Here is a 26,584-nt window from a genome sequence, read left to right on the forward strand (position 1 = left end):
CATTTATATGTCCCTAGTCCGTGGATTTGAAGAGAGAGAAACTTCAAATCCACGGACTAGAGACATACGAAAACAATCTCATACATGAACCTGATTTAGTCTCATTGCTTGCACTCTCACAGTCTCACAAGAAGTATTGGCAAATTTCTTGCTAGGTAACAAGTTCCATTTACTCATTCATTACTTTTTATTAGAGTTGCTCTGGGTAGAGCACTATAGTAAGTTAGTTTGTTCAGTAGATGATTTTCCATATCAAGAAGCAAATAACATCTCACACTAAAGTTCACTAATAATCATTAATATATGATACAAGAAGTCCTCTCACTTTTGAGAGAAATCATTGTTACAATAATAAAATGATGTTGAAAAATAAATCAATCTATATATGAACAAGTACAAGAATCCATACATTTTAATCACACCCTAAAATATTACGCCATTGGATAAATAGAAGCGCTGCACCATAATGGGCTAAGGCACCCATAATCACAAAAACATGAAACATCTGATGACTTTGGCCAACAATGTCAAACATGCCCGGTTTCCACCTCTCAGGAATCCGGGTAACATAAAACAATGTACCTATCCCATAAAACAATGCCATGGCTGCTTCATAAACTAGTGCTATGAAGTGGCGAGGTTCATTCCAGTGGAGAACCAAAGCATGGGCAGCTGGGAAAATCCCAAATAGAACCATGGAGGAGAAGAGCAAAGCTCGCAACGGCCTAAACGGACCGGTAATTAACACCGGTGAGAGCAATGTCACAACAGTGAGAATACCTAAGACTGTGATCCCTGTGAGGTAGAAGAATAGCCATTGTGAATCACATTGGAAGGTGTAGTAAATTGGAGGGAAGAAGGAGGTGATGATCATGACCGTGATGCCTATGTAATCAAGTCGTAGTAACAGGAGATTCAAGCGTTGAGAGTGACAAAGGAAGAGATGGCAAATACTGCTAGAGAGGAGACAGAACATGGAACCACCTAAGAAGACGAAGAAAGGCCATCTTGCCACTGTCAAGTTTTCAAAGTCACTGAGTGTTGTTACTCCCTGCAAAGTTTTGGATGTCAAGGTAGAGTTAGTACAACAGTCAAGTCGATCAATTGGATTCCCACTCTTTAATTTAGTGATGGAAGAGGATTCTCTAAGCAAGCGGTATAAGGGAATTCACCAATAATAAAATGGTATGATACATAAATAGGCAGTGAGTTCATTTTATACAAGGAGGAGAGAGATAGGCACAGGGATGTTAGTGTAGCCTCCTACTCCAGTCTTTATATAACTTACGGGCAAGAAATTTTTGGAATCACTGGAATTGCTTATCGCCGCAGTGTTTATCGGATAAGACCTGCCACAAATGCATACAAAATTAGTCTTTCCTCTCTCATGTCTGTTTGGAGTTGAAAATAGCTATTATTATTGTTATTATTATTATTATATAGACACTAAGTGACTCATGTTGCTGTGATTGTTGGAAAAGGCATGCTACAAATGCATACAAAATTAGTTTTTGCACTCTCATGCTTGTTTGGAGTTTGAAATTTTTTAGAATCACTATAATTATTTGTCGTTGTTAGGTCACAATTCCTTACCACATGACAAGTAGGGAATGGTCCATCAATAGAAAAATTATTCGTTAAATTTCAACTCTAAACAAGTATAAGAATTTATTAAAAACATTAAAATTTTGTGGATAATAAATTCTAACGTCTTTTACTAACACATCAAGTTTTAGTCCAAACAAAATTGTGAAATGGAATTTTCCATACATGCTTCCATTTGAAATCATTTAGAAACAGGCTATTGACGAGGGCAAGGAAAAGACCACCAATATGATGAATGGTCTAGAACGTTCAGAATGGGATCAGACTCTTCAAAAAACTTTCAGGATTAACTCACCCCTAAAAGCCATTGTATTTACAAGTATGCCCTTTAAGTTTCTTCACTATCCCTTTTGTAATGGGAAGGAAATTTAATTTCAGAAAGTAAACCCCACTTCAATGATGTGCCTACACATCTTTTCAAATATGAAAGAATGGTGAACCTTGCTACTTACAAAACTCTACCTTCTTCTTGGAAAAGGGTTGGTCAATTTGTCCTTCTCTGTTTGGATATAGAGGTCACCATGTTTTTAGGCTTCTTTTTCTCCTTCTTTAATTTTGAAATTTCTCAACTTTACATAAACATAGGCAAAATCTAAAAAGAATTAAAAAGAGCTTTTGACTTCTTTATTAAGATTTGGGCTTCTTTTCTATTGTTTCAAAAAAAAAATTCTTTCCTATTGATAATTTGAAGGGAGTGTTAGTCGTTGCTTTTGTGAACCATTTAGAAAGAGGGAAATATACAATTATCAGAAAAAAAAAAAGAGAGAGAGAGAGAGAGAGAGAGAAAAAGGAAAAACTCTGAAGGCACCACCTACCTGTTGAGTTTGCAAAGGAAATCAGCTAATTGTGGCAGCGGCCTTGAATTTACAATCGTCAACACCAAGAAGAGAAGAAACCCTAACAGATGCCTGCATAAATAAATAGAAATTTTCAAAAGTAAAAAAAAGAATTAAAACCATTCATCATCAGTACTAATATTTATTTCTTTCACAGATATGTTTATACATACGTCCAAACGTTGAGGGTCTCGTTGTGCCAACTGAAGATGCTAAAGAAGGACTCTTTGAGAGGCCAATCCACTCTATAATAATTCAATATATACTCATTATCTCTCAGGTAATCTGGCGATTCCCAAAACGACACCAAATTGTACTTCTTCTTCCGTTTTGTTTCGCTTCTCTTCTTCATCGTTGTTCTCGTCTTCACGATCACCACCGTCGTCTTTATATTCTCCGCCGTTGTATCATCTAATGAATCCGGTAAGTGGTGGTGGGTCTTCATCTCCGTTTCCATCACCATCTCCTTCTCCGACGTTCCTCCTCTTCTCTTCTTCCACACCAGCCCCTCACAAGTTCTAATACATAGAAGAAGAACTAGAATTTTGATAAGAGTTCAAAATCATGATTCATGTAGCAGTCTTATGTACCAATAAAAATTGAACCCTGAACCCTGAACCCTGAACCCTGAACCCTGAACCCTGAACCCAACCCTTTAAATACTGTGTTTGGGTTGTCCGTGTTTCTGGCTCTCTCGAGTAAATTATTGCAATTTAGGCGTTCACCCAACAACACCTTTTAAAATCTCTCTCTCTCTCGGTGAATGCTGACACGACACGACACGACATGCATAAAAAAAAAGCATATATGATGGTGAAATAAATCGAATAAAATTGAAGGGTTTGGAAGTTTGGAAGGGCAGAAGAATATGCTTTTTGGAATTTGGATTTGAGCACAGGGCAACTTGGAATATCTGAACTCAGAAGGGTATCTTCTCTTACAATTTTTGTATGAAAAGGGTATCTTCTTGTAGGTATTCACCAATAGAATGGGCCAATGGGAAAATGAATTATCCTAAAAGATTGGGAATAGCAATTGGTAAGCAGAAATACACTTGGGGCATGTTTGCTTAGGAGGAGAAAGAAAGGGTGGGGTAGTCAAGTTAGTAGGGCCGAGATGCAATGGAGTGGGGGAATAGAAAAGAGAAGGAAGGAGAAATTAGGGAAAACATGGGTATGTGGGTCCCACTTTTATTAAAATAATCGAGATAGGATCTGTTGTTTCTGCTTGTACGATTACCTGGTCATATGAGTCAACATCCAACACCTGTCCCACCTTATGCCATTATAAGGATAAAGAGGGGTATATTTGGAAACAAAATGGACAAATGTTAGATACTAAGGTGATTGTATGAGGAGCTGATCCGTTTTCAAAATAATCAAAGTCAACATACTTTTTTTTTTTCCTTTTTTTTTATTGGTTTCATTATATCTAAAGCTCATTGGGAGCAGTTGTATCTTTCTTGTGCTCTATGTAGATGATATTTCATTGGCCAGCAACAACAAGACCTTATTACTAGAGACCAAGGGATTTATTATGTGTTGGAATTGAGATTAGTCGTGATAGAAAATGGAGGCTTCTCAGGCTATGAGAAAGGGCATACTTGGATAGAGTACTAAAGAGGTTCAGCACATCTACATGTTCAGGTGATGAAGTGCCCTTTAACAAAGGGGATAAGTTGAATGAGTAGCAATGTCCAAAGAATGATACTGAGAGGAGCTCAATGAATGACAAGCCTTATGCATCAGAAGTCGAAAGCCTCATGTATGCACAGGTCTGCACTTGTCTGAATATTGTATTTGCAATCAGTGTATTTCGCAGGTTTCAATCAGATGCTCGATTGGCACATTAGATTGCATCCAAGAAAGTCATGCGTTACTTGCAATAGACAAAGGACTTTAAACTAGCGTTCATTAAGTCTGAAACGTTTGAAGGGGTGGGGTATTCTGATTCTGATTTTAAGGGGTGTACTGATGATAGAAAGTACATCTGGATATATTTTTATATTGAGAGGATGTGCATTTCATGAAATAACACCAAACAAACTATTCTAACTTCATCAACTATGCAAGCTGAGTTTGTAGCACTCTATGAAGCTGCTAGTAGGTATTGTGGTTGAAAGTCGTTGACCCTATCTCTAGGCCTGTGCATTTATGGTGTGACAATTTTTTTTGTTGTTTTCTTTACAAAGAACAACAAGAGATCAAGCAGTTCCAAGCACATTGAGATCAGATATCTTTTGGTTCGTGAAAAGGTAATCACTGGGGAGATTGTTGTTGAGCATATTGCAACTGAGGAGATGGTTGCTAATTCTCTGAACAAAACTCTTCTAGTGGGAGTTTTCAAGACTCATATTTCCAACATGGGAGTTATAGAATCTTTTGATACGCTTGTTTAGTGGGAGTTTGTTTTTCTCTATCTTTGATTTTGTAATGAGCATTATTTTTGTTTGGCTATACATTGTGAACATTGTTTATGTTGAACATATTTCCTTTTAATATAGTACTCATCTATGTTTTCTCTCATTATTATGTGAATATTATGGTTCGATTTTTCCATGTCAAGGTTAATGGCAGAATTTAGCTAAGTTTCGTGATTTATGCCGATATTTAGCCTAAATACATGAAAGTGGTGGTTAACCATACACAATATACCAAATTAAGCTATTAACTCAAAAGTATGGCGACTTGCTTTAATGTTGATTAATATCAAAGTTCACTACCGGTGAGGTTTTCAAGGTAGAAAGATCTTTAGATCAAGAAATGGGTTTTTAAGGAAAGAGATATTTCATGTGATTACAATTATGAAATCAATTCCGTATGTACATATTCTCCAAGCGATTTGGATTAATGATTTTCTATTGTTCGTAACAATAGATAGTTAAATGCCGTATGATGATGTGTATTTTCCATTGTTGTTCAACACTAAAGATTGTTGATTGAATCAAGATTATTTGAGAGGTGTTTTATTTAATTTTTTTTTGCCAAAATCAATGAAAAGACACCAATATCAGTGTAACCAAGTAGAATATTTTTAGAACTTTTATGTGAGCTTAACTAATACCTATTGATCCATTGGGTTCAAATAGGTTTAGATTAGATACCTAACCCAATCCATTGTGGGAGGAGATTAGAAATTTAAGAATTCTATTATAAATAGAATATTGATGGTTAGTGTAGTCATTATCCAACACAATTAAATATCGGTTTTAGGAGCACTACTTCCTCACAAGAGAATGCACACAGGAGACCACAAAGGATAAAAACTGCAGAAGACAAAAAGACTCCATTGTGTAATTCTTCATCACTATTCATGAAAATCTTCACCGTTCTTGGTTTAAGGACTCTACTCACGCTCAAGAGGTATATTGTTTGTCTCTTTTCAATTCATCTGTGTATTCTATTCATTATAGGGTTATGCACCTAACTCTATAGATTAAAATTGCTAACAGATGTAAGTTCCATTACTCTCTTCCTTACGTTTCAATCTTACAGGATAGCCATCGGTACAACTTTAAGGAAGCAAACCATCTACAGCGTCAAGAGAAAACATGGTTACTCAGTAGGTTCGCTTAGATTTCCATTCTTCATTATTTGAATTCATTTTACATAACTGAAAACACTGTACAAGAAATTATGACGTACTTAAACATCATTCTGTCCCAGCTTTTACAGAAAAGAGGGGGGCAGAAGAGAATTTCCTCCATCACATACCATCCCTACAGGAGTAAAGAAAAGAAATTTCAGACACATCGATCAATTTAGTCTGTCAACTTGTAGCAACATGGGGTGGGCAGAGCAGGAAAACCGAAAGCTTTTGGTTCCTAAAAGAAACTTAGCAAAACAAATGATGCTATAGAATTCCAGGAAGGAAGAACTCTCTCTCTTATGCTTTCATATTTGAGAAACCATAACCTTTTTGTTTGCGGGAAGGAACCAAGGGGTCAATTTCCAAAACTTAAAGGATATGAAGTCTGCAAGTGGTCGGGAAGCCAGATGAAGCATAAGATAACCAGCGACTGAAGCTGCAAATGAATCTCAATTTGTTCTCATGTATGGAAGCAGCATATGGAGTTCTCTATCATCTAGGTCTTAAGAACCCCTAGTTTAACCAGTGACGCTCGTATGTCATCACTGCTGCACTGTTCAGCAGTCTGAACAATATTGGGGCTATCAAATGGCACATCTTCTAGCGGGTAGTTTCTGCTTGAATGAAGCAGGGCACGTGCACTGCTGCAAATACCCTTCAATATAACAGTCTTGTGGACCCCACCAAGCATTCCTTCAAAATCTGTGTCCCCACATTCTCCAACAAACAGAATCATATTTGACAAGTCCACACCCCACCGAACATATAGATACCTGGAAAGAATGTGTTTCCAAATTACAACAATCAAAACTCAATATAACATCTCAAGGTAGAATGCACAAGAAATGCAACAAGAACCAAGTTTAATTGAGCAGGACAGAAAAGAATATATAGTAGCACATTGTAAGAGATCCAAAAATTAATAACTGCCAAAGTTAATCTAGAAAATTCATCAGCTTTATCTTTCTTCTTTGACTATAGACACAATTTCCACGCTAAACAACCAGACTAATTTTCCCTTTTTCCTGTAATCTTTTTCTTTTTCCCCTGCCCTAAAGTAACCAAAAGGTTTCCCCAGAATTGCATGATTTTGAAAGCTCATGTCGATAGGAACTAAACCAACTTTGTGGATTAATGAGGTATAAGACCAAAATTTCTTAAAAACAACCAGGAATCACAATAAATTAAGCTATATAACAAATAGCAATCATACTCCTTAGTAACATTAAGCATAAACTAAACACAAATACCTCAGAGCTTGAGACCGAGAGGCCAGTACAGGGATTGCATGCAGCTTGGTGCCATTTTGGCAATATATAACATGACATCGTAGAGCTTGAATTCTCATCAATTTCCGGAGCTCCTTGACAGAAGGGACCTGTGAAGGCACAAGAAAGAATAAAGAAAACAAAAGAGAAAAGGAAAAGTGACCTAAATATTCAATATGATTGTCTCAATGAACGAACTGCGCACTTTCAGAAGCTTTGGATGCAAATACCCAATGATGTATAACCGGGAGAAATAAAAGATGTAAAAGTACAGACTACTATGCAATACAAGGATTCTCATGTACAAAATAAGTTGCACCCATATATAGCACATCTTTGTCCATATTTTCCCATATCGTGTATTTCCATCTGTATTTTCAGATGCTTTGCATTTCGATCATTGAAACTATCAAATTCAATCCTGAAGTCATTTTCAGAGGGGGAAAAGGCTTCTAATCTACTAGTTTTCTTCTGTATTATACACGTGAGCTCTAGGGGGCAAACTACTCCACACTCCTTGTGTTTAAAAAATAAAGCAGAGGGTTCTAAAATGTTTCAGAAAAATTTGCACTCAAATCTCCACATGTTTGAACACTGACAACATATAACAAACTTTTCATTTGAAGAAAAAATTCAACTAAATAGGAAAATAGATTTACCAATGCTGGGTTTTTCACTTTAAATGCATGGCAATATGAGGTTGAACTCTGTTCATCCTCGGTAACAATTTGCTCTTCATTTTCTCCCTTCTTATCAACAATCGAAGCAGCCCAACGGACCAATGTCTTTCTCAACCCTTCTCCACCCCAACGATATTCAATATGTGAATAATAATCCAAATCAACTACAAAAGGAAACTCAGAAGGACCTCCCCCAGAACTTGAAGACGGATAGTAAATTTCACTACCACTGTTGCAGATGAAAGCATCAAAATCAGTTGCACTCAGGCCTCCTGAGAGCAGAAGAGATTGTATCTCAGATATGGTCAGTGCTGTTGACAATATGAAACCCACAACCCCAGAAGTCTTAGCCGGCCCCGCAGCATCAAAAACCTTCTGAATATTTTCAAGCAGTTCTGTACTAGTATCAGAGTCCACAGCAATGACAAAAATGTGTTTCCTCATTCTGAATGCTGGGAACTTATTGACGATGGTATTTGGGTCTGCTTTTTCATTGTTTCCGGCCTTGTTTGTGTCCCGTAAAACACCCTTTGACCAAGTCAAAACAGCATTCTCTAACTTACTCTTCCGATCAACAGCATTTTCTTCAGAATCTAAAGCACTATCGAGAGTGGCACCGTCTTCATTTTTTTCACCATCTAAAGAAAGCCTTAGGTTCAAAGATATATCCTGTATATCTCTCAAGGAATCACTTGGTGAATCTGAATCTGAATTTTCATTTCCATCATTTCTTTGCCATTGTGGATGCCTCGTCTTACAACTGACTATCCGAGATAAGTAAGTCTTACAATGTTCTGGCCAAGAGAAAAGGTGAATATTTTTCAACCCATTCTGCCGACATTTTGCCCAAAGTTGCTTATCCGCCACAAGCTTCAGAAGAGCATCAGCAATAGACTGCTGATCATGGGGATCAACAAGGAGACCATTGTCAAGAACCTGCAACAAATTTTACTATTAGACGTTGGAACTACATCTCAGTACAGCTTCTGCAGAAGGATCTATAATTTCTTCACAACAATATACCAAGACCAAATGCATGGCATACCCTATGTATATCAACAGGACCTCCATTTTTTGTGGCAACCATAGGCAAACCATAAGCTGCAGCCTGCTTAGTGAGGACATAAAACATTATTTTCGGTGATCAATTAACTTACAAAATTTAAGAGTTCTGAAAAAACTAATAAAAATTAGCACCTCTATCAAAGTAAGCCCAAATGGCTCAATAAAAGCCGGATTGATGAAAACACCCTGCAAAACCAAGATTAGAAATGAGCTCCAACAACATATGCACCAATTCTGTATATTAAAAAGGAACAGGATGTGGGAAAAACACCAGAATGAAAAATTACAAACCAAAAATGACAGTGAGACTATGGGGAATACCTGGAGTCTCAATAAAGAAAATCAATAAACCTAAAATATAAGGCCAAGACCTCTTGCCATTGGCAACCTCAACGTTCTGGACCAAATGAAGACTTCCAACAACTGAACACTTTCAGCACTTATTTCAAGACAGCCACTCTTCATTATTTTATGAGTTCCTCTATTTTTCAAATCTTAGTCGAGAAGCTTACTACTTCTAGATTCTTGTTGTGAATCATGAGGGCAACAAGTGCCTCCGATATGGCATTTCATGATTATTTAAATGCTAGCATTCTTTTTAGCTTAATTATCATGATGAAACCTAGCATTTCTAATCCATTTGGATATTTTTGTATCTGCCAATCCTAAGTGGTCTTTCTTCTGGAGTGGCTACGAAGCGGTCACACATGAATTCCTCTTTTAAATGGCATCCTTGATTGCAAATAGCACATCTTTGGTAGAACAAGAGAGAAAAAACAGGGATACTTTCACTCCTCAAACGCCCCACCCCCGCCCCCCCCCCAAAAAAAAAAAAGAAAAAAGAAAGAAAGAAATACACAAACCTATGTCTACAAACACGCACGCACACACGCACAAACACAGAGTGTGTTTAGCACCAACATCATTTGTTCATGTGTGGCCCCTTTTGCACACCTGGACCCAAATTAACTCCAACAAGCACTTTGTCAGAGCCTTCACCCTCACCAAGTTCCACATTTCCTAGAATGCTGGTCATCTTTCCATCTGATGCTATAAAATTTTCTGATCTTCCTCAACTGCATTCATTCCATACATCCAAAATCTAGCATTGGTTTCAATTAAAATATCCATGTGTTTGATCAGTAGGCATCGAAAGGGCAAATTTCTGACACTCAGCCACACAATTTTAATCTATGAGCATCATTACGCTCAATTTCTCCATCATTGTTGACAATACAACTGAACTGAAATCATAAGAGTTGGCTATGTTAATAATGAAAACCATCTAACTTTGCATGTCGTCAGTGAACTACACACACCAATGGTTGTGTTGACACGCCCAAACCCCTACCAAAGGTAACAGCAAGTCTCCATCCATGTGTCTTTCTGGTAAATCTTCTCATAAATCTTAATATTTTTAACCTCAACACATTTTTAAAAGAAATAATTTGATCCTCTACACCATGACATGCAGAAGGAACTCAATCTCAAAACATGTTCCAAACAAGACACGGGAAAAGGGCACTAAAATCAACTAATTCACACAGGAAGTAAGGACCTCATTCTCCTTCCACACACCCCCCCCCCCCAAAAAAAAAAAATCAATTGCAGATCCATCATTGCACATAGCAAGGATTTCATAGAACGTGAAAGACGAATAAATCCTAAAGGGGGCGAAATCGCTCTCAGGAAAAAAGTGAAATTGAAGCCTATTTAAACTAGACACTACTATGGGGGAAAACAGTAACAATCACACTTCCAAGTGTAATGACATCACTATAAAACACCATTACCATGGTATTGCGAAGCAATACAGAAAGCATTACCACAGTATATCATCCTTAATAAAAAAAACAGCACAATCACGTTCAATATAATAGAGGGAAAATAAACCTATTATATTCCTTACACCGAATTCATCCATCCAAATCAAATTAATAAAGAATATAAAGAAAACACAGGTGTGGCAGAATTGAAGCCAGAATGATCTAGAAAGGCAATGTTTGCTTGAAATGTTGAGGAAATATTAAAGAAGGATAATACCCATGATAGAAAAAGTGAAATCTAGTTCCTATTTGAACCACATGTTATTAACCCTTGCATTATCTTAAAATCATATGATGTATTCAAAAATATATAAGTAAATAGAGAGTACCTTTGTCTTTGCAGCCAGACGATAAATATCAGGAACATCAGATTGTTTGTGGTGTTTAGGGTATGCCACTTGACCATACAGATCATATTTGTCAATCATCTTAAGTATTGTGAGAAGAACAGATGAATTCGTGCCGGACATATCATCAATAAAATCCCTATTTCCCATTATTAATGTCTGCAACAACAACAAAAAAAAGAAGAAGAAAGAAGCAGAACCTGCTTCAGCCCTGTGCACAATCATCAATATTCATCCACTAAATAAGAGAAATTGTGAATCTCAGTCAATCTAATTCAAACAGAAAGCATACGAGATTAGCAAGCTCCCTTAATGGACGGCATTCTCCAAATGCTTTGACCAGAGTTGTAATGTTCTTTTTAGGGTCTGGCCGAGCAAGGGCAAGTATCATAGGTTTGCGTGGGTTGGTAAAGAAGCGCATTATCTGCCATATGAAAACTCACTCTGGTAAAAAGAATGAAAGCTTAAGCACAGTGATAAATAAAAAAAAAAAAAAATACCCAGGCCCAACTTTCACAACAAAAAATAAATTGAGCACTTCAATCTGAAAGAAACATCATTCAAAATCAATCTGTCATGGATCTGAAGGAATGTAGAACAGAGAACTGTTGATACCTCGGACCAAATAGGTGGATCTGGAGTGGCTGGATTGTCTTCATTTCCTTCTGTTTCGCCTTCCATATCACCATCATGTGGAATAATATGATGGAACTCCATTCCGGGAGGAATAATCTGTAAATAAGGATAAGAAATCATTTTATGAGAAAGCTTACAACTTGACCAGTTGTCATCAAATATGTAATAAATTGAAGCTTACTTTAAATTCACCAAGTAGCCTCCATGGGAACCATAAAGAATTCAATAAACATTGAGTAAGTACTTACAAGCATGCGAGGCATGAACCTTCCATAACAGCTAACATTACGCTTGATCCTTGCTCGCAGTTTGCGCTCAAGTATTGGATCAAAACCATCATACAAACGCCATTGTTGTTCTATCTCCTGTCTCGTGCTAGTGATTACAATTTCAGATGCATCGAGACAAAGCTCTTCAGCCTCTATCCGACGCATTATTTTATAGGTGGCATTTATTTCATCCTTGGACATGCGCCCTTGTTTCAGAAGTTGTTCAAGCTTATCCCGACCAAGTGAGTGGCCAGTGAAAAGCATCGGTACATTTAAAGCCCCAGACAGAAGAGCAGCAGAATCACCCGCATCTGCATAATGCCCATGGATAGCAGCAGGCCAGACTGGTTGCCCACCACCAATCTGTTCTCCCAGAACCTTAGACATCTGAATTATATGGTTAAGAGCACCGTCAACAAATTCAGGAATGTAGGGCCACAAGAGTTCCTTTGCAATATATTTATCTTTTGGCCCAAATGGTACACGGACAATGTATGCACCACTGCTCTCTCCCATCTCATCTGTAAAACTATCAGAGTTTCTCGGAGTCAGCATCTCTGTTGGTTCACCATAACTCCAATCTACGTCAGGTGCTGACACTTGTCTTGTCAACAAGTCAACCCGATACACTCCAGGCATGGTGCCTAAAGCCCTTGCAAGTTCTACAACATATTTAACCTGAAAAAAGGAAGAAAATATATTTATGATGGAAGTGCTTTCAAATTACTGCATAGATATACATCAATAAGGACCTCAAGGAAAGAGGCTTATGATAAAATGCTACCTGACCACCGGTATCAGAATCACGACCAAGCTCCATATTTTCACCCCGTATGAGGCCATGGAGGCTGCATGTAGACTGATGGTTAAAAACATCATCATGCATGCCAAATAGATCAAATGAATAGCATCTCAGTATCAGGACAAAAAGAGAGTTCAGAAAATAAAAAGCTGCATCAAATTTGCAAACCCTTTACTGCTTGTCTCTAGAAGCTCCTCAACTATCAACTAGATGAATAGAGTTCAAAGTTTTGATACCAACGTCAATTTCAGCTCCTATGAAGGTTCGAAATCTCGTTTCGTTTCGGTGGGTTCAGAATCACCAACTCGGCGAGATCTCGGCAAGTTGGTGTATTTTATTTATTTATTTTTTATTTTGACTCGGTTGACTGTTTCAGTGGTCAAGCGGCCATATTTTGACCTGAAACTTGGTGGGTAGCTTGTTTTAAGGTTAATAAATATGCTTAGAACGTAAATTTGCAAAAATATTAGAACATGACATTGTTTTAGAGTTGCACTCTTGTTTGGTAGCAACCGTCGAACTGTTCTAGAGATTTTACCTACTTCATTGCTAGAACAAGATATAATATGATAGTAAAACAAATAAATAATGCATCTAAGCCATGATCAAAACATACATCAACATTAATTAACTAATATTTAGAGTACTAGAGTAATAAACTATGCAACTCTCTAACTCACAAGTCCTAACTAAAGTCATCCACTGAGCATATTAGTTACACAACAGTACAACAATAATCAGAATGATTATCTAATATCTACTGGAAAGAACTATGATGGCCTGGTTAGATTCCACGCCCAGATGGAGTTGACATGCATTTTCCTCTGACTACACCACAAATGCATGTTATGTGAGGTCATAGATCGGCCTCTAGTGTCTAGTATCTACTGAAAAGTAACAATTTATGTTAATGGAAAATGCGTTTTTAAACCAGAAAAATAAAAAAATATATATTTATGTACCAAAAAAAAATTTTTTTTTTTGACTCCGTGAGGTTATAGATCGGCCTCTAATGTCTAACATATAAAAAATTTAGCCACATCCAACATGCATTTATGTACTATTTAAAAAAAATGGTTTTGGGGAAAAAACTTTACCTTTCCTAAGCTTGGAATGTGTAGATCTTGTTGTAGGAGTGATATGGAAGGCAATACGAGTGATGATGTGGCTAATTAGAGGCTAATAGGGTGACTTTGTGTGCAAAATGCAAGATGGAACCAAGATTTCACCGAGACAGGATTTCAACTCTGTCTCACCGAAATGAGGTATTTATAAGCTTTTACAATGTAACATTTCGGTATCTCGTCGAGACGATACCAATATCTCGGCCGAGATACCAAGATTTCGACCGAGACCCTGTACAAAGTGTATTTCGTAGCCTATCTCATCTCGGCAAAAGAAAAAATAACGAAAGGCGAGATTTTGAACCATGGCTCTTATAGAAATTAAAGGAAATACTAATATTTAACATTTTATTAAATTCAATAAGTGTTGTAAATCTCAGGTTGACACTGAGAGAGGGGTGAACAGAGTTTATAAAATCCTTCCCGGAGATGTCTGTTTGAAGCTACCTTGTATTCCGTTCAACACACACAATCATATGTTTGCCCACTTTGCACACTCAGTGGTCAAGTCTACCAAACAACTATACTCATCCTATACGCATTCACAATTCAAGGACTCCAATATACAAGCATACACAAGTGGTACAAGATATACGGGGTTCAACTCACTGCTTACTCCACGGAGAAATACCCTTTCTGGGCTCCGTATTTTTCTCAATACTCAACTAGTTTGTGACTGTTACAACAGTCTAGGTGCTATGACACCTGCTTCAACCTGAGATAGTACTCATGCTAGGATTTCAACCCACTTACAATGTATATGATGAGAAATATGAGTACAAGTCCCTCCCCTTACAATCATTGCCTTAGGTTGTGCAACTTTAACAACTAGGTCATACAAAATAGGACTTGATGAGCAGAGATTACCTCCCTTGACTAGTAAGGGGTGGAGAGCTTCTCTAAGATTCCCAGATACACTGGAATCTTCAGCTTTCCCTTCTTGATTGCTAATCTTGAACCTTCAAGAGTAGAAGATGGTAGATCATCTCTTTTGTCTTCTCCTTCTTCTATCACACATAAGGAGTTTCTTTGTCTTCAATGAACTCCAACATCCCTCTCAAACCTTTAATGTGGCATGTAATGACTTCTTAAGCTTGCTAGTGATGGTACTCAAGCATTCAATGCACAAAAATTTTCAAACAAGGGGTTTCCTCAAAATTTGGGCATGAGTGCACACAAACAGTTGGCCTATTCTTCTTTTTTCTCCTTTTTTATCTTCTAAGGTTTTTCTTCTTTTTGTTCTTCAAGAAGTTGTGAAAGAAATCCCTAAAATATACTTGAAGAAGATCCAACAAAAGCCCCAAAATATGTGTGGTTTAACCTCTTGGTTCAGATCGGAATCTACTCTGGAAGATTGACCTTACCTTAGTGCAAACGACATAACTTTTTATATATAACTCCAAATGAATTGAATCTTGTTTCTTCTGAAAGTAAACTCACATATCTACTATTTTTGCAGAAATATCATTCCTCTAATTCTTTTATAAAATAGCTCAAAATTCGACTCGAAGTCATGTGAACTGAACCCGTCATGAGAAACTTGGTTGGCTCTGTTTCAAAGCAACCATATGAAAATGATTATATCTCTCTTGTCCGAACTCCGATTGACCCGATTTTTTTCTACGGATAGAAGACTCAAAGCATTACATTTCTCATGTTTATACCTTCAACCTAAATTCACTAAATGGATCTGAAAAATGGGATTGAACCCAACTAATGTGTAAGACATCGCCTTTTTCAACTTACATGTTGGCTTGAAGAACATATCGTAACTTTTTCTACTCCAATATCCGATCTACGTGATTCCAATTGCGTTAGATTCACAGTCCAAAGATCTACAACTTACATTTACATGTCACTTTCTAAATATTTCATCCAGATTTCTAAAAATGCTTCAAACGTGCTTCCATTGTATAAACCAATGATTTTCACTTTTAATTAAGAGTCCTTCAACACGCTGCTTCCACTTCACACATTTAATGTGTGACACGCCTTTGAGCACTATCATGACTTCATAATAACCATAAATAGCCACATCATCACCTATGGCCATCTTATCACTGACACGTGGCCAAGGTTTCCAACAAGGACAACCAATATGCAACATAACCAAAACTGATAGAAATCTGGGAATGTCAAACTCTACAAACTACCACAAATAGAGACGAAATCTTGAAATTCTCAACTAACATCAAATAATGGATACCACGTTCCACATTCACATAAAATACTGGAAGCATCAAAGCATGGATATAGCATTTCTAGAAACATCATTTACTGATTGGAATGCATTCCTTTGAGAAGTGAACCAAACAGAAAATTCATTAGACTGCTAAAAAACCACAACAGAGAGATTAAGAATATCAATGGTGAGTCCATACCTTATCAACACAATGTACAGTTTCTTTTCCTTTTGTTGATTAGCCCAGGCCTCCATAACATCTACGGAACTGATTCTAGGCATTTTTCCTCTGTTACTTTCACCATGAACAGACAATTCGCTGACAACATCTCCTTTCTCTCCTTCTGAAAAGTCTTCCGACATATCAGCGGTTGCCTCCCTTCGACCTCTTTCACGCTCAAGACGACGTTTAGCCATACGTTGGGCTTCCTCCCCTTCAAGCTGCACAAAAGTGTCGAAGTAACTATTTTCAGAAAATGATCAATGATGGACCATTGAGATCCGGACAGAAGATGAGGGGAGTAAATTGATGTATAATAGATCTTGTGGACTGCAAATGGAATAACAATCTTGAATTCTTGCAGAGACATTGCCATTGCTTAGAAAGAAAAAGGGCCAGATTCCCTAAGATCAAACAAATGGGATGTAAGAAATGATACAACAAGATAAGAACCAAAAAGCAGCATGGACATCCCATGCTACTTACTGACAATATCATGTCAGAATAATTGTAATGGAGAAAATCACAAGTCAAATTTAATGGATCAAGAATCACATCACTGTAGGATTGGGACTAATGAGTTTTCCTCCTGGAGTCCATGAAATTATATCTGAACATTTTAAATAATGATCAAACAATGATGGAAACTCTATCCCACAAAACCCGAACATGTGCATATGAAGTAGAGCACACCACATCAAAGTAACTTTTGTCAACAAAAACAAAGAATTTGCATTTTTACAATTCAACAGTGAGCTCAAGTATGTCACATTAATAACAAGAGCAAATGAGACTTTATATGATAATTAATGAAGTTTAAAAAATCTTTGCAGTAAAGTAGTGAATGTAGTTAACAAGGATTAACTAACTTTCTATTGCAGTCATAGTTGTCATGGCGAAAAGGGGAACCAAGGCGTTCAAGGGCTGCCTATGCGCTTAGGTGGCAAGACGCTAGCCTTAAGGCGAACAAAGTGAAAGTGTTATTTTTTATTTTTCCTCTTTTCTAACATTATTTAGTATGTTGTATATACCTTGTATCATCAAAAATCAATATTAAGCCACACCAAGTCATCAAAAATCAACATTAAGCCACATCAATTCATAAAAAATCAGCATTTAGAGAAATGCTCTTATTCTATAATAATTTTGCCTGGTCAAGTGATTTTATTTTTCACATGAGACTTTGTATTAGGTATAGCACAAAACCAACTTTCCAACAAGTCTAAGATTACTTAAATCTGAGTTGTAATGACAAATTTATGCTCTGGTCAAACTTATTTTAAAGTGTGCAAATGTTGTTAAAATCGCTTGACTGAAAATAATCTTATGGACATCAAAACAACAGATTATTTTACCAGACTTTTGGTTTTTAGCAATGTTTTACCATGATAAGATTTATAAAATTTTCAGAATTGAGAAAACCCCCAGCATTTTAAAATTGAAAATCGCCCGTACAACCAAAATTCCAGTTTTCGTTCTTGGATTGGGGGGTTTGACTTTTTATCCTTTTTGAATTTTATTTTTAAACTATTTTTATTGGATTCAAATAGGGATGGTGTTTGCTTATTTATGAATAATATCTAAAAGCATTTACTTAAATGATATTTGGCATAAATAAGTGCCAAGATATAAGGCGACATGCAGTGGAATAAGGCGACAGTCGCCTAGGCCCCAGGAAAACTGCATGGACGCCAACACGACGCCTTGACAACTATTACTGCAATCATCCAGTCAAAAAAAAAAGCAGAATTCAACTATGACCTATTACTTCTTGACATAAACTAAGCATATTTTGTAATAGAGAGATCATATCCAGATCTAAGAGAATGAATCAACGTCTTTTAATTTATAATATATAAGGAAAAGACTGGCAAAAAAAAAAAAAAAACCCAACTCCTTGATGAACTTTCTAATGTTTCCCACGCTCCATTACTTTTCTCTTTTAACTTAAAGACTGTTTACATCGATAATTAATCTTTATTTAAAAATGATAGATAGCAAAAAAAATTCATCACACATATAAAGAACATAAATATTAAACCTTAAACCAACTGCTTCAGGTACTAACAGTTCTACTGAATAATAAAGTAGTGACTGCAGTTAACAAGGATTAACTAACTTTCCACAGCAATCATCAAGTCACAAGAACATTGAAGATTGAGAAAAAAAAAAAAAAAAAAAAGAACAGCAGAATTCAACTATGACCTATTACTTCTTGACATAAACTAAGCCTGTTTTACAATAGAGAGATCATATCCAGATCTAAGAGAATGAGTCAACGGCACGCCTTACTCGAGTAGGCGCATCTATACTTACTATTAATGGCTAATGGGGCTATTGCTTGTTTCATCGCTTTGCTGGGTTCAACGTCAAATTATTCAAATAAGAAGAGGTTGTGTTATTTTCTAAAAGAATTTACATGTAAATTCTTGTATATGTACATGTAAATAGCACTCCGATTCTATTTCTTCGCTACACCAAGCAAAGAAGAAACTCCTGAGCACTAGCTGATCTACGACCAAAGAAGCAAGGGTGCTCTATGATTAGCTCAAAAGATCGAATCTCACCAGTCTATAACCGACCTCCATACGAATGAGCCGGTGATGAAACACCAGAATCACCTGTCTTCTTATCCTATGGTTAGGGATATCGGACACGGCAAAGGATATTGCAACTCAAAGCTGCCTGCCCGTACTCGCATTAAGGCTATCGCGCAGCATTTTTAAATATAATGCGGTTGAAAGCAATCCTGCATTCCATGACATCATCCTAATCCACTTTGCCACAGGAAAATAAACAACTTAACTATCGTAACAACTGACAAACAACAAGACCTCCTAACAGCATATTTTAGGTTGTTGAGATTATTTTCTCAACATACATTTTCTTTAAATATGATATGACAACTATATGAATTCTAAGACTTCCATCAGTAACATGCCTTCTCGTCCCAGCTTATCCACCACTACCTTCATCACCAGCACCAGCAGCAGAGACAATAGCATCATAGGTAGCTTAGCTAGTCAGTTCAGTAGCAGTCGCAGGAGCGCCCCTATACTATAGAGTCAAACGTTTTCGGAGCTGGGTTAGAAGAAAGATAGTCCTTTGGACCCTTCGCTTGCCGAGAAGAGATAGCCCAAGCCAATAAGGGAATAGTTGAATTCAACCCCTACCCTCTCCTCTCCTACTTCTCTCAAATCTCCTCTAGGATTGCCAGTACCAGATTCCCCGCCACTCCAACAAGCCAATGATGAAGGAGCAGGTTGGTCGTAGATCAGGCTACCTACCTGAAAAAATTGTTTCTTGGACATCGGATCAAGGGAGGGACCATTTGCATGGACAATGAGAATGTGAAGGCCATAGAGGAACGGGATCCCCCGTCAAAGGTATATGAGTTAAGATCTTTTCTTGGCCTGGTAAACTACTATCGTAGGTTCATCCAAGGCTTTTCGGGTCAGGCTGCACCTTTGACTAATCTCCTTAACTGGGCTTCTCTTTAGAATAAAGGCTAGATGCTTGCCTTTATATGATGCTCTGGCTGAATTTGATTTATAATATATAAGAAAAAGACCGGCCAAAAAATAAAAAAAACCCCAACTCCTTGATGAACAATCTAATGTTTCCCACACTCCATTACTTTTCTCTTTTATTTTAAAGATTGTGTTTACATCAATAATCAATCCTTATTTAATAATGCTAGATAGCAGCAAAAATTCACCACAGACATATAAAGAATATAAACATTAAACCTTATGCCAACTAATTCAGGTAATAACAATTCTACTGAATAATATTAAAGGGAAGGGGGAAAAAACAATCTCCAAACCATGTCATGGTCCAAAGTCTCCCATACCTTGCTTTTCCAATTCAAAGTACATTTAGTTTTAAATATTAATAGATTTTCCCAGAAATTTTATTCATTCAAGGAACATGAATTCATGAGACTAAATTACTTCAACAAGAAGTCTTTTTGCAGGCCTAGTTTAGTTCAGGGGATCAAGAATTTAGAAATGGGACCAACAATAATTATCAAAGCCATAGTCAATAAGTTTCACTGAAAATAATTTAAAGTTGGGTCATCTAAATAATTCTCTGGAATGAAAACGTCCATTTATTTTATGGAGGACACTAAAAATTTAGAAACATTTAAATTTAAAATTTAAAATCTTGTCAAATTTCAATTTAAATAAAAAAATAACAATAACCTGATTTGGTTAAAATGTAAGTCTAAAGTTATAAATAATTATTTGAACGGCTTATTTAAAACTTACTCAACCCATGCTGCACCAGTATAAAACAACTAAAACCTAAAAAATTATAACCCAAATTAATTAAAATTTAATATTAACAGGAACTATAAGAGATTCAATTCATAGAAACTTGTCTATAACATTTCACAGAGAGATCATAGACCATGGTCTAAGAAATACGTTTCCCTTTTTCATTGTTACTTTATGAACTTACAATTGATAGATGAGTGAAAGGTTAGATTTGTTTATTTGCGATTGATTGGTAGTGCTAAAGAAAGGTGGAGATTACATGAAGAGAGACTCAAAGTTAGAAGACGTGAGCCTAGGACTAAGCAAAAAGTGATGAAGCATGAGTTGAAAAACAAGTAATTACTAGAACATATCCAAAGAATCTCTCCCTTAGACAAAATTTCCACCAAAAGGCATTTAAAGCTGAAGAGAATTTTAAGAAGTCCTTGATAAAGTTAAGTTCAAAAGTTGGAGAGTAGTAGAAAGCTGATACCAACAAAATTAAGGCGAAGATTGTGCCCGAATTTACATTGCCAAAGGAAATTGAGAGAGCACCAGTAAAGAAAAGGAGCATGAATTTGAAGATAAAGTAGAAATGATCATAGTGAACTGTGATGGTAATGAAGAGACAATGCTTGAAGCTTCAAAGATGAAAGAAAGATCAACAAGTAGATTCTACTGAAGAGGTCTATGTTGTAGAGATCAATGTAGAAAAATCTGAAATAGTGAAAGATGAGAGAGTGGTTGAGAACACTCCACAAGAAATCGTTAACATCCTTGAAGTTGTTCTTAAAAAGGTAGAGCTTGTGCCTCACGTCTTTGATGAGAAGGCACCCAAAGTTGAGAACTCTATGGATATGACATTCACTGTTGATATTGATTCAGTGGTTGAGAGCACATGGAGTTCGTCAAGCCACCAAAGTTCTTTGAAGTGAAAGTTCCACGCTTCGAAGACTACATTCCAAACATCCATGAGCTACCAGAATATTGTTATGGCCTGCGGAAGGATTTTCATCACACAATTGATCCCTCTACTCTACAAAACTTGATGTCGAGGTTTTTTTTTTTTCAAGCCGGGGAGATTTGACGCAAAATTTCAGCAAGAAGAGAAGATGGGCCTATTGTTTTGGGTTTTCTTCACTTTCGTCAGTTAATTTTGAATGCCCAATGGGTTATACGGGCCATGGGCTTAGTATTTTTTGAGTTCTCTATTATAATGGCAGTTTTTTAAGCCAAATATTAAGTATTTAGGTCCTAAACAGGATTACGTAGTTAGATTCTATTTTTATATTTTTGAGTAGTATCTTTAGTCTCTAATTTTATTTCTTGATGTACAAGGCGCCACTACTACATGTGTGGACTTATTTTAAATAGTTCCTATTTAGTAATTTCCTTTTCAGAGGTAGTAGACTCCTGATTATATTGTAAGAGCCATAGAGCCTCATCCAAGATTTTGATAATAAATGAGTATTGGCTTTTGCCTTCGTTTGCTACGAGATGCAGTTTTTTGGTGAAATGTCCCATTAATCAGTGAGAGACTGACCTAGGCCATAGGTGAGAGGCCTTGGTCATATACCTCCTATTCCTCCCTTCTTCTCTCTTCCTTCTCTTCTCTTTTGTTCTCTATGTTGTAGCTGTTGCAACCTTGGTCTGTGGAGAGGTCGACACCTACTACAACAGTGATAATTATTTACTGTTCTTTAAGTTGAAGTACTGATATCATTAAGCTACCACAAGGAGAAGACCCTGTTGCATCATCTCTGTCCTGCGGCACCTTCCATGTGGTGTTATATTGCAGCAGACCTTCAGTCCTTAACAACTCCTATCCTGGAAATTAGATTCAGGCATTGTTTTGAGAGTATAATCCTCCCTTTGAAACCTTCAATTGACCATAAGTTCAGCACCATCTAAAGGTTGGTTCTGTTACAAGTTAGAAAGTTACTAATTCTGTCCTTCCTTACCAATTTCATGCCTACGATACTATCTTCCAATCTGACCATCAGTTTGATGTAATATTTGAAGGGATGTATCAAGTCATCAATCCCTAGCTTTGTTCTAATTTGGTGTTGATGTGACCAGAAGTTTCTTAGATCTTGGCTGTTTTTGAGGTCCACTTTCAATTTTGTTTTCAATTCCTATCTAACCTTGGTTCACCCTCAAACTAGTAAGTATTGTTATTCTACCTATTCCCCACAATCAACCAGAACTTGGGCTTGATCTAAGCCTCAGTTACTTCAGCTTTTGTTCCCTTTTATTGCTGGAAATTATACCCTACAGTCTTACTTGTGGGTTGGGTTTAGTTACTTGCTGCTTTAGTGAGTCTAGCCCTATCACTTCAGTCACTCATTCTTGCAAAAAAAAAAAAAAACTGAAAACTACATGAAACGAAGTAGTAAAATTACAAAGATCCTGCAGCAAAGTTGAAATGTTCCAGTTGAGACAATCTTTCATGCCTTCACAACCTTGAATCAGTGAAAGAAGGCCTGAACTGATTTTGTGCTTTTTATCCAGTATAAGACCATGTCTAATCCTCCCTGCTTCAGACATTATAGCTGTTGTTGACTTCAGAACCTTCACTTAATGCTATGTTTTCCAGATCAAAAAAGATATGCAACGTTGAAATAATGGGCCCATCTTAGGCTAATTGAATATTTTTTTAGATAAAATAAAATACTAATGTGAGCTTTTGTACACTTCTAAATGCATGTGGCTGGTTCCCTTGCCAAGACCTCCTTGACATTCAGATAGTATCTCTCGAATCTTTCATGCAAAATGAAAGAACAATTGATTAATTTTTAGTTTATATACAGGACCTTACAAAGCTTAGCTTTTCCACACTTACTTATGACTGCACTGCCTAGAGGTCACATACATATATGGAAAATTTCTCTAATCTTTCTACTCAAGGAAAGGAAAAGAAAAGCACAAAAAAGAGAGAAAGAGAGAGTGTGAAGAACAAAATACGATTGTTAGATTTTAAGCCCTAAATCTGCTGAAGGATGGTTCTAATTTTTACAGGAGTTCAATACATAAAGGTTTGTACACTTTGTGTCTTGGATATACAGTAAATTTTACAGTACACACAAGTCTTACCAATTTGTTTTGATACTCGCAAATCTCCCCCCCCCCCCCCACCCCCAAAAAAAAATTTCTTCTAGACCCCTTTACAAGGCTTTCTTCAATGTCATGGATCATGAACAGCATTGCAAATGCCAACTATAATATCCATTAGATTTTTTTTTTTTTTTTTTTTTTTTAAATGTAAACAAATTTCGGCCATTTTATTTCCATATTATCCTTTATCAATCCTAATTTTAAAATCCATACTAGAGATCAAACTTTTGAGGGTCTGGTTTCCTCTTTCCCTAGTTTGGCTGCCAGTTCTCACCAAACCCACAAAATCTAACTAGAAAAATAGAAAAAATATGTGGCTAGATCTGTTGTAACCCAGTTCGACCAGACAACAGACAGGCCTGATTCTTTTTGAAAAAAAAAAAGAACAATGCAAAATGAATGCAAACTTGTGGATGTAAAACCTACTGAAACCCATACAAGAATCTCAATGCATACCCACATATACACATATACATACATAAGTGTTTATCGCCACAATATGCCACAACTTTGATTTGGTGGATGCCCCTGGCAGCTCCACATAAGTTCATCATCTACGGGGAAAAGAAAAAACAAAATGTAGATTGTTCATGTCACAAATCCATCGAATTTTGAAAAATTATACTTCATCCTTCAAATGCGGGAAGCTTTGAAAATGTCGTCACTGCCAATTCCGAATTTGTTCCTTTTAACATAAACAGTATCTCCCGTCCTCATCAAGGTTCTAAAACTTTGATTGGAATCAGCCAATTCAACTCAGAATCGACCATTCAACTAGGAATTGACAGAGGCCAATCTGATAAACCCCGATTCTTTGCATACTAAGTCCGGTTGAGAAAGGCTACCTAATCCGAGTTTTTAAACCTTGATCTTCATAGAGAGAGAGATTATTACCAATCTAGCCAATATACGATACCAGATCTAGTCCTTAATCAATCATCGCCTAATACATACCAGCACAAATCCATGGTGATCCAACTCGAACAAAACTAAATCACAATGACAATCAGCAAGACATTGCAAAATCCGAATCAGCATTCAGCAAATACAATTTGATCTATGAACTCTGCAAAACAACAATAAAAAATGGAGCCAAACCAACCACACAATGATTTTCCAACTCTATTATTCATAAAAAGTGTTCGTAACATCATATACGAATCCTTACCACTAAGCTTCATAGTTCACACAGTAAATCAAAACGGAGCGGACATTAAAGGAAGACATAATAATTAAACAATGAAAAATCACAAAACCTGCTTCTTCTGGCGAGCCAAATTCCAAATCCTCCAACACATATTCTCCAATCTTGTATTCCTCTCCTGCGGACTCCTCGTCGCCGATGCCTGCATGCAACAGTAGGGGCAGAATCCAAATCATTTTCTGTAATCTTGCAACCAAAATTCTCTGATCACAAAACAATCAAGCTAGTTATGATAAGATCAACAAACTGAAACTTGAAATAAGTTTCTCATACCTTAACCCATGAGCGGTAGAGATCAGTTTCATCGAAACCAGTGATGACTTCCTCAACGAAGTAACGAGTGGGACTGAATCTCCCTCTCTCCCTCAACAGCAAAGATGACTTTGGGTCCTCTAACCCAGGCCCAACATCGAGAATCGCTTCCAGGTAACTATTAATCCAGTCGTTTCCCGCCATTAACGGCTGCTTTCCTAAAGCTTCAGAACTCCAACAGTACCGTCCGAGACCGAAATATGAAGATAAAGGCTGAAAGAGAAGCTTATAAGAGAACCAGACGCTTATCTTACTTCTGGATTTTATTCTTTTATCTACTAAGGACAAAAGATAATAATGCTACCAATTACCAATGGTAGTAGAGAGAGAGAAGAGAGAGAGAGAGAGAGAGAGCTCAGACTAGAACTATAGGGGAAGGAGACGCTTATAAACTGTGTGTGTGTGAGAGAGAGAGAGAGAGGTGTGAGAGAGTGTGTAAACCTTGGTTTATTAAAAAACAAATTTTATTTAAATTAGCGACATCTCAGGAAAATGTTCAAATTTTGGAAAACGGATCAGCTGCTCATTCAAATGGTAGTACAACTTAGCATTTAATACTTATTATTTTTGTTTTAAATATATTCTTTTTTATCCTTATAACGGCAGAAGGTGAAAAAGATGTTGGATACTAATTTATACAACTAGATGACCATACGAATAATGGATCAAACTTTGAAGTTGTATAACCAAAACAGCCCAAAGTCTACTAGTGCAAATGATCATTCACTTTTTCTTTTTCAAACAGTTTTCCATAAATTAGAATGATTTTGTGGGAGGAATCATCCGGGTATCATGCCAAAGCACTCTGTGGAGATTTTATATGACGAAATTACCCTTCTCTTATTAATCTCTTTTTATTTTTATTTTTTAATTTCATAATAAGTTTATTGGATGTTTTCATTATAGTGATTTTTTTTTTGATAAAAAAATAATTATTCATTAAAATAGGTGAACCCGTAGATGTCGGATTATAAGATTCCATCAATCACAGAGTAGATTTTAGTCAAATTGTCATACTTGAAACAAACAAGGCTTACAAGCTAGGGAATTGATTATAGAGAATTGACTTCCATAGGAATAGATTGGAAATTACAATCTAAGAAATGAGTGGCTAAATGTGAAATATCCTTGTTGAACAACTAGTGAAAATTTTGTGTTCACCAACAAGATGGGTATTTGTGTTTCACTCCATAATGAATTCATATTCAAACTCCATTATCACTTCATGCCTCATGTTCCAATTTAAT

At 36.6% G+C, this 26,584-nt stretch overlaps 2 protein-coding genes across 2 annotated transcripts; both read right to left on the minus strand.

Annotated features, from left to right (window-relative positions):
• Positions 1 to 269: 269 nt before the first annotated feature.
• LOC122069818 (heptahelical transmembrane protein 1-like) lies at positions 270 to 3,046 on the minus strand. The gene is made up of 4 exons (XM_042633915.1): positions 2,615 to 3,046; positions 2,421 to 2,513; positions 1,289 to 1,349; positions 270 to 1,051 (listed from the first exon to the last, which is right to left on the minus strand). Exons 1-4 carry the CDS (start codon positions 2,902 to 2,904, stop codon positions 413 to 415), a joined length of 1,083 nt encoding a protein of 360 aa, XP_042489849.1. The 5' UTR covers positions 2,905 to 3,046; the 3' UTR covers positions 270 to 412.
• Positions 3,047 to 5,995: 2,949 nt separating this feature from the next.
• Positions 5,996 to 25,696, minus strand: LOC122069816 (probable sucrose-phosphate synthase 1). The gene is made up of 13 exons (XM_042633912.1): positions 25,299 to 25,696; positions 25,078 to 25,167; positions 16,428 to 16,669; positions 12,905 to 12,968; positions 12,100 to 12,798; positions 11,831 to 11,947; positions 11,508 to 11,639; positions 11,198 to 11,374; positions 9,175 to 9,228; positions 9,023 to 9,085; positions 7,957 to 8,913; positions 7,280 to 7,407; positions 5,996 to 6,802 (listed from the first exon to the last, which is right to left on the minus strand). The coding sequence occupies exons 1-13, from the start codon at positions 25,479 to 25,481 to the stop codon at positions 6,526 to 6,528; spliced, it is 3,183 nt and encodes a 1,060-aa protein (XP_042489846.1). The 5' UTR covers positions 25,482 to 25,696; the 3' UTR covers positions 5,996 to 6,525.
• Between the last annotated feature and the right edge of the window lie 888 nt (positions 25,697 to 26,584).

This window comes from Macadamia integrifolia, unplaced genomic scaffold (genome assembly GCF_013358625.1).
Source record: "Macadamia integrifolia cultivar HAES 741 unplaced genomic scaffold, SCU_Mint_v3 scaffold724, whole genome shotgun sequence".
NCBI classification, from domain to species: domain Eukaryota; kingdom Viridiplantae; phylum Streptophyta; class Magnoliopsida; order Proteales; family Proteaceae; genus Macadamia; species Macadamia integrifolia.

Coding starts and splice junctions, on each gene's coding strand:
- LOC122069818 (XM_042633915.1), bottom strand. CDS start 2,904: ATGGTGATGGAAACGGAGATGAAGACCCACCACCACTTACCGGATTCA. Junction 1,350..2,420: donor TTCCTTTGCAAACTCAACAG/GTAGGTGGTGCC, acceptor CATTTGTGGCAG/GTCTTATCCGATAAACACTG. Junction 1,052..1,288: donor ATTCCAAAAATTTCTTGCCC/GTAAGTTATATA, acceptor AAAACTTTGCAG/GGAGTAACAACACTCAGTGA.
- LOC122069816 (XM_042633912.1), bottom strand. CDS start 25,481: ATGGCGGGAAACGACTGGATTAATAGTTACCTGGAAGCGATTCTCGAT. Junction 16,670..25,077: donor TGGCTCGCCAGAAGAAGCAG/GTTTTGTGATTT, acceptor ACTTTTGTGCAG/CTTGAAGGGGAGGAAGCCCA. Junction 11,948..12,099: donor GGTTCATGCCTCGCATGCTT/GTAAGTACTTAC, acceptor CCTTATTTACAG/ATTATTCCTCCCGGAATGGA.